Below are 18606 nucleotides of genomic sequence, written 5' to 3' on the forward strand. Positions count from 1 at the left end.
CAATTGAACCAATAGTTAGCTGATAATCATGTACACCCTGCAGCAGTATTATATAGTCAACATAGATCATATAGCTCAGATGACGTCCAACATATCAATCATGAGATATGAAAGGATATCGAAAGCCATTTGTAGACAACACAAATATTTATAATAATGATGTTTCTTACCTGTGAAGTGTATCTAACCAGCGTTCTTTTACCTCAGGCGACCTGTCGGCAAAATAACAGCATGGTATGAGTTACTAATCCACAGAGAGAACCAAACAGGCCACGCAGAAACAGTAGGAGGAATGAGTCGAAGAGACAACCCACAGTCTCTTTTAACAACTCTGGTGGAAAGTGTAACTCAGTCATGGGAACAGGAAGCAGCGTCACGGCGGGCCCCAAGTCAGACACCTTCCACTTCCTCATAGACTCGACTTCGCTGTGGTTTGGTGTCCATCAGTGGAAACATGACGACGACACAGATACGTGAACCTGCACGCTCACCTGAAAGCCGGGGGGGGTCACGTTTTGATAGCTTGACCTCATTAATGCCAGGCGGCTCGCGGTGCCACGGCACACGGTTTCTCGCAGGCTCCGGAATCACCATCATTTGTGTGAGAAGGAATGTGAAAGTTTCACACACTGAATCATTACTAGAGACGTATCGTCCGATCACATGTCTCGTTTTCAAACAAAACAACTCAGAACCCGTCGGGGGATTCATCATTTTGGTAGTCAAAAACAGCTTTATGGTTTTATTAATTACTTTGCGAGAAACGTGGGAGTCCATGAACAACACAAATGACTGCATTTCTCAACTGCAGTCATTCATAACCTTTAATGAGGACAACATGCCATTTACTGAAGAGATACATGTACTTTCATTCCTTTAAGTCGAGCATATTAAAAGGAAAAAAGATCAAAACAGTGTTTCTCCTGTGGTTAATTTTTATTGTAAAGGCCAGTATTTCCAGATAGTCACTTGACATGGAGTTTGGTTTGGCCGCCAGCTCCGCACTTCCTATTTTGCAATCCCTTGTGATGCTGCAGGACGACTTTCTCTTTAGTACTTCCCTGTTTTCATGTAGGTCACAAATCATATGACCATTTACTACAACTGAGAATATTTCAAGAACAGCCTCAAATGTCATTTGTCTTGTGACTGACAGAAAAGGACGGTCAAAACAGAACGTTTGTTTCAAAACAGCAAGTTTGTGTGTGTGCCTATTTGTGTTACATAAAACCAATTTAACCTCAGGTATCTTTAAAATAAATAGTTTCAATGAGTTTATTCTTTGTTAGGAACACTCTAGCCTCCAAAGAGTTCACTCATCTTTCCGAGTTTTGGGAAACACAACAATAACAAAAATACCGATGTAAAGATCTGTATGGTTAATATGAAGCTACAGCCAGTTAGCTTAGCTTGGCAAGACTCCATTTACATGTGCTGGCTCAGCTTAACTCAGTTTGACAAATGTGTAATCCTGCTGATTAACCGACCGACTGACAAGCAGGCGCGGGTGAAAACATGATCTCCTTGAGGGAGATAATAAAGAAAGTGGTTCTCAGGAGGGATCAACCTGGTTGACAAATCAATAGTTTCAAGTCTTGGTGCTGAGTTAACTAATCAAAATGTTTGTGTTTTAATGTGTAAAAGTTTTTCCAACCAGCATAAAAACATATCTCGATGTTAAAAACCCACGTCAGTCCTGTCGACTCTGATGTGAAATAAACAAATACTGACTACAGGAGCGCAGTTTCTAACCTTAGACCTAGCAAGAAGACATCAAACTGATGTTAAAAACACAAACAATAGGAACAAATGACTAACTCTGCCGACCGTATCAGTGGTGAATTTGATTCTTAAAGTGGATAGCTCTATATTTTGTTGGAGTATCTGGAGCTGACAGTCCGTAGCTATGTGAGATGTTTGCGGTCTCTTGAAGGTATAACGATGACAGCTTTGACAGCAGGTCTTGCAGGTCTGTATTGCACAGGAAGAATGAAAAATAGCACATTTTATATTAAAATTGAATTATTCTCACGCCTCAAGATTTCATCTTTTGTTCAAATTGCCCAGCCCTAAGAAAAAAACAATCAACCAAAATCGTATTTGAGGTGATGTCCCCTCCTCTTCACATCCGGTGAAAGCAGGTTCACTGTGCCACAGATATTCATGGGTACTCACGCACACATACGATTGTCCTTGAGCATGTTTATTCAGGCCCATGCAACAGAAACCTTAATGTGCTGTTGTTTGTATGCAAGTCATCGCCTGTGAGTCCAGTGTGCGTTCTCACCTAAAACACACCAAACAAAAGGTGAGATCCCAGGCCAAGACAAGGGTCACCCTGAGGTCAATATCCCCCATTGTTCCCTCCTCGTCCTGCATTTCATCCTCAAAACCGTAAAGCCAGATGTCCTGGAGGCTCACGCGGTGCTTCAGACGGTAGCTGGCGTTCGACCTGTTACAAAAGAAGCAGACAGAAAGGCAAAGGCCATTTAAATAGCCCTTTCTGTTCCCATCTGACACAGTGTTTTCCCCAAGATTAAAATGCTGGTTTCAGTTCCATAAATATTCTGCGTCAAAGACTTGTTTATAATTTTTTGTTCATTGATCCTCTATCTGTGACAAAGTTGGCGCTGAGAATAAAAACAAAAAAGGGGTCATTAATCATTTAACAGCTTGTTTTGACACACATTTATAGAAATCTGTCAGTGCTGCGAGACGATTCCATGAAAGAGCTTGAAACACACATCTATGGAAATTACTTGCCCAAACAAAAAAAACCCTTCCGTAGGAGCTGGATATTGATCTCCATACATGTAAACACAGCGAGGATGCATGTTGACTGTGAAGGAGGAGGAGACACACAAACTGCTCAGTGCCACATTAATTGCTTTTGCTCCATTTGTGTGAGAAACAGCTTCCACACAATGTGACTCAGAAAAGATGAGATCCTTTTTTTCGAGCTACACCTCCATACAGCCTCACGTCATGTTTCAACAGCATTCGATCGTGACCTGCTGACCTCTGAGTGTTTGCAGCAGAAGCCTGCGAACTGGATCCTGTAGTGCTGATAGATCGGAGGATGGGTGGGTGTGGGTGTGGATGTGGGGGGAGGGGGGAATTCAAGAGGTGTTATGGAAAGAAATAGAGAGGAAAGTGACACACAACTGACCAGAAGTAATGTACAGAAAGGCTCTGAGAAACACATGGACAGGCTAACACACTTGAATTGAAGGCATCCACTCACGCAATGTGCTTTGTTACATGTGGCCTTCAAAGCAAAGCTGTTTCGTGTTTTTTTTTTCCTGATTTCAACCAGTACTGGAACCCTACAAGTCCCTGAGTGTTCCCCTATAAGTCACTTTTTCTAAGCAGTAGTTTTATTAAACAAACATTTATTTAGGAGCAATGTACGTAGCATTTACTTTTAGCCTACCACTTGCATAAAGTCAAAAACCTCATAAGGACGCTGTGAAGGAATGGTTCAACACTTCAGATAATTAAATGTATTTGAGTTTGTTTTTGGTTTTTTTTTTCAAGATGAGAGTGTGTTGAGTCAGTGTCAGGATGTATTAAGCCTGGCTTAGCATACAGCATAGCATACCTAACTCTCACTAAGACAATGAAAATGTATATTAAGAGTTTGTACAGTTGAACTTTTCCAAACCAATTTTCACACATTGATAACAAGCCTGGTAGAAAAAGAGCTTATTTGTCAAGATTTTAGAAAGTTCCCTTTAGAGCCAGAGAAGCCTACTCCTCATGACCAGTAAACTGAACTTGATGAGTAAAACTGTGGTGAACACTGAATAGTACAGTAATCATCTGTAGAAGTAAAGAATGCTCATTTATATATAGATTCAAAGACTCCAAAGCCTGTTTATTGTATCACACCGTTCCAGCTGTGCGCACCTACTGGAACAGTGGGCAGGTTGTGGTTCAGAGATGAGTGTTACCTCCCACTCAAGTGCTTTAAAACTTCCACCGGCTCTGACAAACAATCTGACTAACGTGAGCAGCCAGCAGAAACAACTAATTAAAGCCTGTTTGTTATCCCCTTGTTCATTTTAGATTGTCATGACCCCGATGACACTAACCTCAGCTGAGCGTGTTTTGAAATCGCTCTTTTTGAAATCGAATTGTTTTCTGCGAACGGCGTCGATGCTCATGTGACTCCCCTGAAAGGGAAGCACCATGCTTTCTTCTTCTTCTCATCAGAGTGACTAAACACAAACAGTCCGTGCGCGGAGATTCCCCAGCAGTCCGAGTGCACGGTCCAAAAATACACGTTACGTTCTCACTTCCTCTTTTACTCTCCCATTCCAACTGCACACATCTATGACATTTTTCAGATGAAACTTACTAAAACACCACTTCAGCATTTTCAGTTGCACTTCCACTGTTTGTTTTTGATTTTCAGTCAGTAAATTCAGTAGTTTCCCAGTGGAGCTTTTTGTTCCGTTGACACTGATTTTCTTCGCATTTTACTGAAAATCGCAGGTGATCAACATGTTTTGAGGCGTGAATATATATTTATAACTTCTCACTTGAGTTTAGCAAAGACGATGACATCACTGAAGAGGAACAGGTGTCGCTCCTTGGTCTTCGAGCCCTCGGTGACCTGAACACACTCGTCCAGCAGCAGCTCTCCGTTCTCGCTGGTGAGGCCGAGGACGAACGGGCTCTGCTCCACAGAGACCCAGCAGGAGGCCTCCTCCCTGAGTGAGAGGACACACACAAGAAGAGGTAGGTGACAGGGACAACCCAGAGTGCAGGCTAATTTCGGGAATCATGTCTGTGAAAGTGAAGGATTACATTACTTTACAGTTTTTAATAGGCTTGCAACATTTTCACAACCCCTCATGCGCGTGAAACTGTGCAAAAAGTGTACATTTTGCAGGTAAAGTGATGGCTATTAATGAAACCCAGTGATACACAACATCCTGAAAACCTGCTTTTGACAGGAAACCTACTAGAACAATAATCAACTAATGCTTGGTTGAAGTACTTGAAATCAGGTAAGTATCATAAAAACAGGCCTTCTGAACTGTGTGTGAAAGTTCAGCATTTTGGGAAAAATAGATTGACAGCACTGTCTGTAGCTTAGCAGGCAGGCTACATGTAGCTAGCAGGTGAATATGAAGCTCTAACGTTAGCCCACAGCGTTTTATTCATCAGCATACTGACTGAAAGCCGTAAAGAACAGCCTGCCCAGGTTTTTATTGGGTAACTTTGTACTGGTTAAACAAACTATATATGACATAAAATGATGAAGAGTGGTGTATTTTGTAGATCTAAAACCCATAACGGTTGTCATTTTCGTTCAGTGCGTGCAGTAATATGTAACATATTGCATACATTTATGCACCCTTATAAAAGCAGATGACATAAGAACTGAATTAGTATTCGTGAAACTGCCTTGTAACTATTATAAGGGATTCATTGCTAACGCAAAAAAATGTGTTAGAAAGTTCATAACAGATTCATCACCACACCACATTATTCCAAGACGTTTTGTTCTCAATTTCATTTTTTTTTTGCAAAAGATGGGAGCGATTATAACTCATTTCAATTCAAAGCAGCGATGTCGTGAGTGCTGGAAATTCACAGAGCTGTCCACATGAGTGATCACTTATACAACCTCTTTAAAATATGGCAGTGTCCTCTTCTACCCCTTAGCACATGTCCTAGGAGTCTCTATATGAAACTATGAAACTCTTTCGAAATGAATGTCCAGGTCTCAAAAAGGTAAACCAGCCCAGTTTGTTTGTGTAGCTGAAAATGTTTTTCTTCTCTCCTTTCCCGTCAGTCATCTCGTGAACCCACCACTTGTGTTTTATGACCTGTTGGAGGGGATTCAGCCATCATGGTGGGATTAGCACGCCGTTATTGCTTCTGTGAATTTGACACCCATCGTTTGTCTCATCCTTTTGCAGATGTGACACTGGAAGATTCTGAACGCCAGCAAGGATGCCATGCAAGAACTCAAAAGGCAGAAGTTACTTATGTTGTGCATAAGCAGCTGGATGATCGCAGATTTACCAAGAAAGACCCATGGTTTGTTTGGGAAATAAACACTCACTGACTGTAATTCTTCTGCAGTCCTTTTCAAAATACCACAGAGAGGGTGGAATCATGTTTTAATTTAAGGAAGAATGTCAGATCGGTGTCTAAAGGCATGAATCAATATCAGGTCAATAACCTGATATGACTTTTATTAAAACCATCAAAGGGGAAGACACGGGTATTACCCATCTTTAGCTTGTTTATTTGTTTAGCTGAAATGAACGGGGAGCAAACTCAGGCGTTTTTTTTCATGAATAGCGTTGACTTTAGCTTTCGTTTCTTGATTTTACATCCCATCTCACTTGATATTCAACATGACATTTCAAATAAAATAATAAAACAAACTGTAGTGTCTCTGAAGGTTCAGTGCGCATTGAGTCGGCACAAAGTATCCACCAGAAGTAAGAGTTGTTTGTTCTGAATGATTATGAAACTAAGTTTGGTCACTGCTCTTCCCACTGTCTCTGGGTTCAGGGCAGAAATTCAAATAGTTGTAGCAGAGGTACTTTCCCTCTCACCCTCAAGGCCCACTGAGGATGACACATAAAATACCGGCAAATCAATCAGTGAGCAATCTAAATCTAACTAAAATGTAAAATGAAATGCAGAAGAACTTCTACAATCTTTTGCTTAGGTACAAGTAGCAGAGAAGTAACATGCAAAAATTTTACAGTCAAATGTCTTAAAGGGTATTAGTGTCAAAATATCGCAAAAAATAACAGATTTGACATATTTGACAGAATAGAACATTTCAGAATGAATATGAATTACAGTTAGTGATGCATTTATATGTTGCTTCACTAGTTAACGTTGGCTTAGCTTATTGCCTATCTCAGTACTGTCCAGAGATTACAAAAGACAACAAGGGCAGGTGGTCGTGGTGTCTGGCTGTAACCACAACTTGTTATTCATACAACTTGTTTTTGTACATTCAGACTGAGCATACTCTGATTACTACAATGCCTTACATTTATCAATACTACACTGTGAACAATCACAATGAATAAAGAAGACTTTCGTGTCAGCTTTCTGATGTTCTTGATGGTACACCATAGTAATAATTAGAATGACTGTTAGACTCAAATCTGTTTATAGATACGAAGCTAAAACCAGAATCTGGATAACGTTAGCTTACCCAAGCTAAATGTATGTATATATATGTATATATATATATATATATATATATATATATATATATATATATATATATATATATATATATATATATATACATACATACATATATATATATATATATATATATATATATATATATATATATACGTATATATATATATATATATACATGCTATATATATATATATATATATATATATATATATATACGTATATATATATATATATACATGCTATATATATATATATATATATATATATATATATATATACATATATATATATATATATATATATATATATATTTATATAAATAAATACATACATACATTTAGCTTGGGTAAGCTAACGTTATCCAGATTCTGGTTTTAGCTTCATATCTATAAACAGATTTGAGTCTAACAGTCATTCTAATTATTACTATGGTGTACCATCAAGAACATCAGAAATGAACCATTAGAAGTGTGGTTTTGACTTTAAGTAAAAAGTTAAATGTTCTAAGAAACAAACGTGTTGCCTTTATCGCTGAAAGCTAGATGTTAAGAAAACGACATCCACGAGACAGTTGATGTTAGCTAAGCTTACTGGCTATCCTCAGTCTGTTACAAGAAGCGACAAGGGTCAGGGCCTCATAATGGCCCCCAAAACCCACAACTTGTCATTTATACAATTTGTTTTTCCGACAGAGCAAGTCTAACCAGTAAAATAATTTTATCCGTCTGCGGCTTCATATCTGATGCACTGATATGAGAGCGGTACAGATCTTATCAAATTTTCTATGAGGAAACAGACAAACTTTCAGATGTACCTGTTCTTTCAGTGTAGCTACATGGTCTAATTACTATGCTATGTAACATTTATACAATGTCGTGAACAATCATGTCTGTAAAGAGGCATGTTGTGGGGTTTTCTTTTCACTACATCCTTGATGCAATAATCTAACTATAGTAATGTTGTTCAATAATTATATTTAACCTATTACAAATAGCTAGTTATGTTCCCCGTATTTTTTTTTCTTTCTTTTTATACGCTGAGGTAGTGTCTGCGTCAGTGGCCGTCCTACTGGAGTGAAACTAACACCGACAAACTCCCCCCACCTCATGGAAATGCACAGTGTGTGTGTGTGTGTGTGCGTCTTGAGCGCTGACTGGCTGGAGGAGGCGTGAGAGTGGGATGTGTCTGACATTTCTTTACATTTGCTTTGATAGACTCGCCTACTGGATGCTCAGGTGGTCTTTGTCTAACTAGGCCAATAAAAGCATTAAAAGGTTAAAGAGTTAAACAGAGGCGAGGTGACGATGAGCCCACACATGAAGAGTTTGAGCAAACTGACTGTAGGTGTGTTATGACGAGGTTTTCAAAGCCAATGGTTCAGAGCAAGTATGCTTGACTGGTGGCAAGAGCCTGATGAATAAATTGCTTTATTCTGTTTGCTGTAGATATTTCCAGAAACATTTACCTATCAAAGTTGAATAGAGAAGCAAAGTCCTTCCCTGTCCTGTGATATGATATTTACCTGTTTATGTTGAAAACAAATGCAGTTTCGAAATCTCGGGTTAACTTCTGATGGGGAAAATCCTGACCTTTAAAATTTTTAATGATTTGTTGCCCTATGATTACTCAAATGTGTTTTGCGGGTGTATCAAACTGAAAGCCAGTAAACTTACATTTAACATGAACATTTTTTTAGGCGCACGTGGACCACAGGCCTAAGAAACCAGCACTGTAAATCTGAAAGAAGCGCATGTCTCATAACACACAAAACACGCAACATCTTCCCAGAGGCAGTGTTGCCTCTGCAGCACAGAAAATCTCAGTTTACTCTAATTATATCCCCAAAATCAATAAAAACATCTCTTAAGTTTAGCTTATTTTTCTTGTATAATACTGGATAGTGTCACACCTTTGACTTTTTAAATCTTTTAAATGAGAAAATCTGGGTGGGGAAAAAGAAACTTGACTGAATGTGTAAGAAGGGTTCACAGACCAAAAGGTTTGGGAGCAGCTTCTGCACACTCTGTGATCCTCTGCCACACTGCTTTAATGTATACAGTCGGTTGCTGAATAAAGATACAGGATCTTGTCTTCCTTATTAGTTGTGTTGTTATTTCATAATGTTGTGGCTGCCTTCAAAAGAGTCTGAAAAGGTTAACTTCTCAGGACAAACCTAATTAACAGGTACTCATGTTCGTGTACATCATGTACATGATGACCTGTTCGGTTTATCCAGAGTTAGAAATAGATAATGAAAAAGAAGAGAGATGAACAGCCTGGCGCTCTGTGATTGGGGTTTATCAGGGACTTGAGCAGGTGGCCGTCTCAAAACTCCACTCTGTGAATCCCCCACAGGGACATCTGTGTTTGTGGCCTGAACAGAGTAGGCTGTGTGGCCTGACAACAACAGGGTGACAGCGAGCAGGTGACATCACAACATTGTTCGACACATGGCGCGGTGGTGGGCGGGAAAACAACTTTCTTTCTCTTTTGGCAGCCTGTCGAGTGGATCCTCTGTGACGCACACGATTTGAGGTATTTTTATGTGCTGCCATCTGTTGGCTGGAGGCTGCAGTGCAGAGAGTGTGAAACTGGATGTGGGCCACATCAGTTTGCATTAATATTTTCATGGATGAAACTAGTATTTCCTCCGCTATGGCTGTGGCCTCATGTGAGCAGAGAGTTGCAACAGTATTTGATATGATTCCATTTCTTCATATCGCAGCTCCCAGCCCTGATAGAGCTTTAAATCTTCTACAGAGGCATTTGTTGTTTTAACAGAACATAAAGAATCCCCCCAAAATATCATATTGTACTATTATATACCGTATCATACTTTTAAAAACTTTATTCTGCGTAACCTGAGCAGCATGCGCAACAACATCAGGGAGAAAGAGGCACTGCATAAGAAAACAACTCATCAAAAATGTGTCACAACAGACAAATCCTGCTGTGAGCACCTGTTTTATTAGATGACCCACATTCACTGTCTGCGTCAACACCTGCTGCGGGTGTAAAGACGTCAGGTAAATCAGGTCTGCAGGTTAGAGGCGAACCAAAGTGTGGTGACAACTGCATACAAACGCTGAAGCGCGCCGCAAGGGAGACGTTGTTGTTCATGTTACATCACAGAGATTGCATCATTAGTCTTTCTGATGTCTCACAAGCTCAACCTTTTTTGGTTTCACTTGATGGAATGTTCCTTTTTTTTTCTTTATTAAATTCTTGTTATTTTTCTCCACTCTCTCTTCTGTTTTGCTGCCTTCACTTCTTCTCTTCATCCCTCATGTCGTGTTGTTTGCGTTGCTGGATCACAATCCGCTCAGCTAAACTAATAACTGCTAAAAACTAAAGGGCAGGTGCTAGTTACACAACACACTCAAAATGTTACATCTTAAATAGAAGTAGTAGTATGTATATTTGTCTTATTTCTGGTCAAAATCTCTCATTATACTTTATATGGACACAACAGTATTTTACTTATTTCAAGCAGTGAACAGCTTGTATTCAGTGTTTTTTAATACTTATTTTTGAAGTGGCCTTTTTCCTGCTTATCTCAAAGCCGATCCAGGGAATGCAATGTGCTTCAAATGAGGATAAAAAAGCTCATTCACTAATCACTCGGTTTCCCACCACAGGCAACTGATAAAGAATGGGATTTTACTTGCAGCTGAATAAGAGACATGGTCCGTCAGAAAATGGGCATATGTTCAGTCAACATTGCAAAGGATGGTGAAAGGTCTAAAAGAATGACGTACGGACCTGATAGGCGACCATGGCATCCCCAGCGCCTTCCCAAAGACCAGCGACGGGGCAGAGCGTCGTCTATGAGCCAAGTGTCTGAGGTGCTGTAAGAAAACAGAGCGTTAACAAACCAATATCTCATGCGAGGTCAGTATGTTTCACCTTCAGACCGCACGCCATGCTGTCATTTTCACACTTGCGTTAACACTTGTGCTTGCGGTCGGCTGTCAGGTGTTACATGGTAACTGTCTTCAACCCGTTTGTTTAACCTGTTGCCTCGACAGTATGAATAAAACTTTTGTCTCCATGTCTGACAGGAAAGTGAAAGTCCAGGATGAAATCATAAAAGTCTTAAAGTATATATTTTTATATATTTGTTGAAAAAAAGAATTTAAAATGGTCACTCCGGACAAATAGAGGTCACCTGACTAACCGCTAGCTGCTCACTTTGTCCTTTTCTGTTACTGTGTGTGGCTGCAACCTCTAGCAGCCGTTCGCCAGTTAGCTCTGTTAGCCGTGCAGCTAGCAGCCCTCAGCTGACTCTAGACTCTGCAGACCGGAATAAAAATATTTACCACATATTGTGAGAATTGTAAAATGACTTTGGTGGCCACCCTGAACTACCAAGGATCGCAAGGATCCATTTCCAAGCTGAACGCATGTATGCGTTTTCCAGACAACAATATATATACTATACTGGTACACAAACCTGTGTTCTTTACTTCATTGTTTTGGTCCTTAGATCCCAACCCAGGCTTTAAAACCATTCTAGTGCTGGAGTTCATTGACCTGTTGATTGATTGAACGTGCTTCATCCCCCCCCCCAGTGCTACAGTGAAGGAAGCATATTGTTTAAGCACTTATAAAGACCCTACCTTGTGTTGTTTGCCTGTCTAATGGGAGCAGCTCAACAGGAAGTATTTCAGTCAAGGAAGAAATCGAACAACAGAACAGAACAGATGGTTTGCTGCGATGGGAGATTTCCCTGCATTCTGGACAGCAGTCAGCAAAGCACTTACAGAACAATCTTCTGTGATCATTTTGACAAGGTAGCATTATAAATGGGCAGGAAGGAACGCACAAGCAGAGCTACTAAATATTAACGGAGAAACCTGTCTCAAAATAACCTGACCCATCTGCAAAAGTGACATTTCCAATTCAAAAATCACTACAGAAAGGAGACACATTGAGAATACAGACACTGTGAGTGCGCTGTAAATGAAAGATGCTGTCAGTGCTGAACGACAGCCAAAAGTACTGATAATGAGGTTTGAGAAGTCAGAAAACTGTACAAAGAAAGAGTCCTGAGCCTCAACTCACTTCATTTACAGAAACAGATTGGTCGAGAAATTGTTCCTGTTCAATCTGAGGACAGACTCAGCGCCATCAGCATCAAAACCATCACCGGAAAATGAATCTCACTGAAGTCACGGCGCCATGATAATGACATATGGACTCCAACCTGTGTGTGATTTTGAAGCGCTTATGAATGAACTCTCTATATTGACAGCTGATTGCATGTTGCCTAGCAACAGCAAGGCCTTCACTCTGCTAGAAGAAGAAAACATTGGTGTGATTTGGATGAAAGCTTTGAATCAAGCTATATATCAATTTTTTTTTTTTTTTTTATAAAGCTCACTTGTTGGTCGGCCTTTGGTGAAGAGCTAAACCCTCTGGAGGAATAAACACCCAGAGTCACATCAGATTCTGCTCTGAGCCAGAGCCGGTAGGAGAGCTCAGAGATTACCTTTCCACTTAGAGAACGTTATCCTGAGGGGGATATGAACGTCTACACCATGATTTATGGCAAACCACTGATAAATCATTTGGCTATTTAAGTTTGGGTCATGCTGCTAACACCGAACCCTTCAATTTATCCTTTAATTTATCCCAGCAGGAACAGCCCACGCACATCAACTCTGTTTTGTTCATTTGGATGAAAGAAAACAAACAAGATATTCCGTCTCTTTGTGGCTGCTCTCTTGCTCTAATTGCTGGGCAAACGGAGAAATTGGGTTAAGCAGAATTGAAGAGAAAGCGAAAAGCAACACAACAAAACAAACAAAAGGGGGCGGGGGGGGGACTTGACAAAGAAGCTCTTTCTGGCCTCTGCGGCTAGTTTCCATCCTGGCACACAATGTCCACTGACTCATGATGGACCAGGACACTGAGGACCGGATTGATCAGTCCAGGGTGCATGTGCTTCACTGTAAAGATGCTCCGGTTGGTCTCTTTATCCTGTCATGTAGTTCTCTGTCACAAAGAGGAAAGTTTGTTTGTTGTGACTTGTTATTTCACCATCCATTTATGTAATTTTTGTTTTATGAGTTGCATAAAGGGACTACAGTGAAATGTAAGACTAGCTCTTGTCTTCAACCTTGAACTGCACCAAAACCTTTAAACATAAAAAAAGAAAAAAAACTAGTTGACTCAATGCCACTGTTCAATAGCTTCTTTATTGTTCATCATTGTTGGGGTTAGATGACTCATGTTTCCATTAATACAAAACTGTCCCCATTGGTTTAATAAATCCTCTTGTTTAAAGAGCCGGGAGATGAAGAGGGATGAAGGAGATGAGAAGATGAGAAGGAACTGCAGTTCAAGCTTCATTATTAGATAAAAATCAGGGAATGTCATTAACGCTAGCAAATCAGCAGGGCTGATATTCTATGACAAATTACATAATCATGTAATATGTCTTAAGTATACCATTGATCATCAAGTATCTTTGATAAACACTGGATGAAATCATCTTCTAGACCAAACTTGTGTTGTGTTGTAGCTTAAAACTTCATAAAGCTTTTGGAGCTTTGTTGTGATTTATACAAATAGAGATAGATTGCTGGATTGACTGCTTGTGACTGTTTGTCACTGTTCACTTCGCATATTTTGTGACAGCGCTGTGCTTACAGACTTGTTAGGGTTAAACACAAAAACCACTTGGTAAGGGTCAATAAAAGATCATGCTTTGGCTTAAATTCCTGCTTTGGTGGCCAAAAACATGGCAGAAGATGTCCCAAATTCTCATCAAATATATATTTTTTTGTTTTTTTTTGTCATCAAAAATTAGACTGGAAAATGTCCTGAGGTCTCCTTGTTTTTTTTCTAAGTTCCTCCACTGATACGTCTGAAGCAAAAATGAAGGATTGATTGATCCGGTCTCAGTTTACAGAATACGTTTATGTGTTGACGAATATTTCTTCTCTCTGTGAGGCTCAGCGACTTGACATAACCCCCTCCATAACCGATAGCTCGGCACTGACAAGTCATACAACAACACCTCTGGAAAGCTTCTCCTATGGAGGAATTGAACGGAAATTGATCTGACCTGGTGCCTCTTTCCTGTCACCTCATTACCAGTAAATCAGCAGAGAGAGAACAGAGAACCCTCACTCTGTATGAGGCTTGTTAGAGGTTTCTCTCCTCGTTGATGTTTACTGAACTTTTCTCAGCCTTCTGAAGTAACACAGCCTTCAAACCTCGGTACCTTCCCCACATAGCACTGATGGAACAAGATGCCACAGTCTCCTGGTGCCAGATTCATGAGTCTGGAACTTTTAAAAAGTAGCATCTCACACCATATCACACCACGCACACCGATCCAACGGGATCTTTTTCACCTTTGCATGGGGGATCAATACTCACCGGGCGTAGAGAAGCTGCAGCATCATCATAGCTTCCTCTCCTCGTTGCTGCAGGTCCATAATCCGGAGGATCCATGCTGGTGTCTCCGAGTAAGCCCTCAACCTCCTGCTGTCTGGCGGTGTTTGTGTGTAGTTTTCAGTCTGCAAGTGGAGGAGCAGTTGTTAGCGTCCCAGTTTCAGGGTTCTGCTGTGAACGAGCCGGGGAGCGGCTGCAGAATGACGCCTACTGTCCTGCCAAACAGCTTCTTCATGCTGGTGCTAATGAGGTTCACAACAATGGAGGCCCGGCTGGCACACAAAGTAGTAGAGGGGGGTTTTGTGCCTGACCTGGACCTGCAGTGCCAGTTTGAGAGGAGCCCTGTGACGGCCTGTCCTGTTCCGCTCCGGTGGGGCAGCTTCCTCCCATAATGAGATCGCCGTGTGGCCCATCAGGCCCTGCTGCCTCGTCCTCATTTTCAGGGTAACGAGGGTGAGATGCCGTGACAGGCAGTGCCTCCATTAAAACATTGTCTCAGAGATATTCTCCCCATCCCCCTGCTTCACATATGAATTCTTGCAAATACACACAGATGTACTTTTACAGTTTAGTTTTTTTAAGACTTTCAGTTGACTCACCTCCTCATTCCCCCCACCCCGCTCACAATAGGTACACATGCAGAGAACAGATGACGCGCCTGATTTCACATTTAAAAGGGTAATACAGCACATGATACACAGTGGTTGGTGAAGTGTTCACATTGTGTATAAAAAATATTTAATCACAAGTAAAAATCTCACCTCAGAAAAAGTACAAAGGTAAAATCATCAAAATCATCAAAATAAGTATGAAATGTAAAAGAAGTCATCGTGAAAAATGGCCATGTGACGGATATATTTATTAAAGAGATAATGTGTCAAAAAAAAGAAAAAAAGACAGTGCTGCACATCAACATTGCCAGGAAAGGACAAAGAGAGGATGAAATATCAGCAGGACACCAAAATATTCTGGAGGGAGGTCAAAGAAGGAAGGAATAAACACAAAGACAGGAAGTGTAAATCATAGCCACACATATAAGGTTAAAACTTGAAAAAAAAAAAAACAGGAAACAACTAAATAAAAGCCCAAAACCATGACAGAGGGATGATTAATTAAACAAATGCATGTTTATAATGGTGAATTTACTTCCAATCCAAAAATCCAAATAGGAAAACACACTTTAAAAAAAAACAATAGAAATGAATACAATTTACATTTTAAACTGATGTAAGATAGGTGCAGAAAATGCATCATTATGTATTTTGTCATCATCCAGAGACATAAAAGCAACTTCCTTTTATTTCGTAAACAGCCACAAAATTACTGAGAAAAGGGGAAGATGTGATGTTTTATCTCCATCTGTTTCTCAAAGATCTGCACTCCACATTTATTCAGCACATTTATTCATAGAGATTTATGTCTGTGGGAAATTTAAGGTCTGAATTTCACCTGACCTGCAAATATTTGGCCTAAACACAACAACTCCAGTGATAATTTGTCAGCGGGGGACATTCAAACAAACAAACAGCACTTCTGGCCCTTTTGTTGTTAGCGTTCACACTTGGCCTCGGTCCTGGAGGACTCCATTTAGTCCTGTTCGGAAAGAGCTTTTCCGTCCAGTTGTCAAAACCTCAGCGTGAAGTCAATTCTGAGCAGGTTATTTATCTTAGCTGATGGGTGGAGTGGCGGTGATGGCGATGTTTATTCTGCGGGCGTATTCAGTTATTGTCACCACCACCAACTTATGCCATTTCAGAGTTGTTTTTCCTTAGTAAATCGATTTTTGAAACACATTTGCATTTCCAAGTATGCATACAGCCCAGACATGTTTGTGACTGTGTTTTTTCACTGGCACTGAAGAGTGATTACGCTGCCGCAGACTGATATGCCTCTTTGTGTAGTGTCCACATGCACAGATGCAGCTTCATCCTTTCAAACAGAGCCCCTAACGGCCTTTGACAGCTTATTACTCTTATGTTTCTGTTATGTGCTTTTTATAGCTTTTTATAACTTTCGTTGAGTGTTTGTCAACATGGTAAATCTCCTGATGAAACCATTTTGCTGACATGGACGGCGGAGGAAGCACTTTGTGAGTTTGCTCATCAATGCAGCCTGTTGTCAAGACATTACATAACGTGCAGCACATACACAAAGACTCAGTAAACTGCCCAGCCCGACACAGTGTCTACAAACAGGGCTCCGGTCTTGTGCTTCGGGCTCCTCAAATGGAAATGTCACTCTCCATTCACTCAGGTTCAGTTTTCTCAGTGTGTTTATTCTGCCTGTGTGTGTGGAAGTATTTATGACTGGTGGACGTCGACCCCTGGGAAAACACTCTGGAGGACTGCCGCATAAACCGCCTGATAAACAGATCACACAGGATGAAAAGTAGTTTTTAAATCAGCTGCTTGTGATGGCGATCACATTTCGCAGGCTCTATTTAACCCGGCAGTAATCGGGGTCACTTGTTGGCGGCTGTAAACATAATATCGCCACACTGCACCTTCGCCTTACACAATCGTCATAGAAACCGTGTCAAAATGTTCCTTGAGCTGAGAAAAACAAAAAAGCGATCATCACTGGACTGAATGTTCCAAGAATGTATCGAGCGTTGTAGTGCATCTATGTTCTCAGTTCTGAGTTCTCCAGTGATCAGAACAAAATCCTTGTAGTTATGCACGAACTGAAGAAAATAGAGTTGAAGTGTAAAAAAAACACTTGACTTTTAGGTTTACTCACGTCATGTTTAGAGTTAGGGGACTTCCTCTCTTACTTCCTGATTCTCTTCCGAAAATAGTAACAGCCAAATTAGACACGCAGTTACCCTGAATATAGTAAGAATTTCTCTTGAAAATCGTTAGAAACTTTTCAAAATGTCTAAGTCAACAAAGTATATACGTAAAGTCATTTTAAGACATTTTAATGCAGAAATGACACCTTCCATATCTTTAATGCATAGACAAGTGACACGGGTCCAGTGAATTTTTACTTTTCTATGATTTAAGTTTTGGTCTCCATCAAACCTGATGGAAATCTCTTTAGCTACGCCACTGTGTTCAATAGTAGTCTTACTTCATTTCTCACCAGAGAATGAGACCGTGGGCTGAATTCAAAATGAGAATTTGAGCAGCAATGTTCGAAAAGAGCAGTGGACAAGATGGCTGAGTTTTGAACAGTTTATTATTCTCAGTTCAAGATAGATTCGATATTTGCAGTGTGGAGTGTCGGTTTTTACATACATCTTGTTTTAGTTTCTGTGCATCGTAGAAAGACATTGTTAATATCATTGCGGTCCAATATAAGAAGGGACTTTTGAGTTGTTGAAAAATAAAGTTTTGTCGAGCTTCTTTGTTAGAACACAAAAACACTACAAAGATGAATTCACAGCTTAACTTTCTGTCAATGCCCGACAGTTAAAAAGAGGCAGCTCACATCAATATTTGTTGTTAAAATATAATAAAAATTCATGAACAAATTAGATTTACAGCTGTTTTTTTTTTTCATAAAAACAAAACAAATCACATATACAAAAACATTCATTTATCATTAAAATGAGGTTATATGAGTTCCAATTAAAATCAAAACAGTGGAAAGAGCACTTCTTGTCCACTTTGCTAATACAGCATATTGTCATTACAGAGAGTACACATTATTATATATATGAGTTCAACCGGTACAAAGAGCTCACACACGCAGAAACACACATACTGATCCAGCACAAATAATGGCACCAAAGCTTTCAGCTGGATGTGTTTTAACAGCACATTACTGGGAAAGTTCAAACACTCACATAGTCAATCTGCTGCATGTCGAAAAGGCAAGCGCAGGCAAAAATTATGATAACAATAAATAGGAAAAACCAGAGAGTGAAAATGAGTTCACAAAACATCATGACTGACAGTATTACGTATGTCACACTCTCACAGTGTGGATCCCTTACACAGAGTTACACAGAGATCGGGATTGTTTAAAAGTCATATTGATGACAATTTTTATGCCACCGAATCT

At 40.1% G+C, this 18606-nt stretch overlaps 1 protein-coding gene and 1 long non-coding RNA gene across 4 annotated transcripts in view; one reads left to right on the plus strand and one right to left on the minus strand.

Annotated features, from left to right (window-relative positions):
• LOC119012149 overlaps positions 1–2280 on the plus strand; it is a 12652-nt gene extending 10372 nt beyond the window's left edge. For both annotated transcript variants that reach the window (XR_005072378.1, XR_005072379.1), the window contains exon 5: positions 208–2280. This is a non-coding gene — a long non-coding RNA (uncharacterized LOC119012149). The remainder of the gene's footprint in view (positions 1–207) is intronic.
• Positions 1–14718, minus strand: part of tagapb (T cell activation RhoGTPase activating protein b) — a 20971-nt gene extending 6253 nt beyond the window's left edge. Inside the window, exons 1-5 of one of the 2 annotated variants that reach the window (XM_037085678.1) lie at positions 14584–14718; positions 10957–11042; positions 4545–4715; positions 2288–2452; positions 171–212 (exon numbers count right to left, since the gene is read on the minus strand). In XM_037085678.1, coding sequence (XP_036941573.1) covers positions 171–212; positions 2288–2452; positions 4545–4715; positions 10957–11042; positions 14584–14658 — 539 coding nt within the window. In that variant the 5' untranslated portion in view covers positions 14659–14718. Of the gene's footprint in view, positions 1–170; positions 213–2287; positions 2453–4544; positions 4716–10956; positions 11043–12258; positions 12313–14583 lie in introns of those variants that run through there. The other variant, XM_037085679.1, reaches the window with a different exon arrangement.
• Positions 14719–18606: the final 3888 nt, after the last annotated feature.

This window comes from Acanthopagrus latus, chromosome 22 (assembly GCF_904848185.1).
Source record: "Acanthopagrus latus isolate v.2019 chromosome 22, fAcaLat1.1, whole genome shotgun sequence".
Taxonomy (NCBI): domain Eukaryota; kingdom Metazoa; phylum Chordata; class Actinopteri; order Spariformes; family Sparidae; genus Acanthopagrus; species Acanthopagrus latus.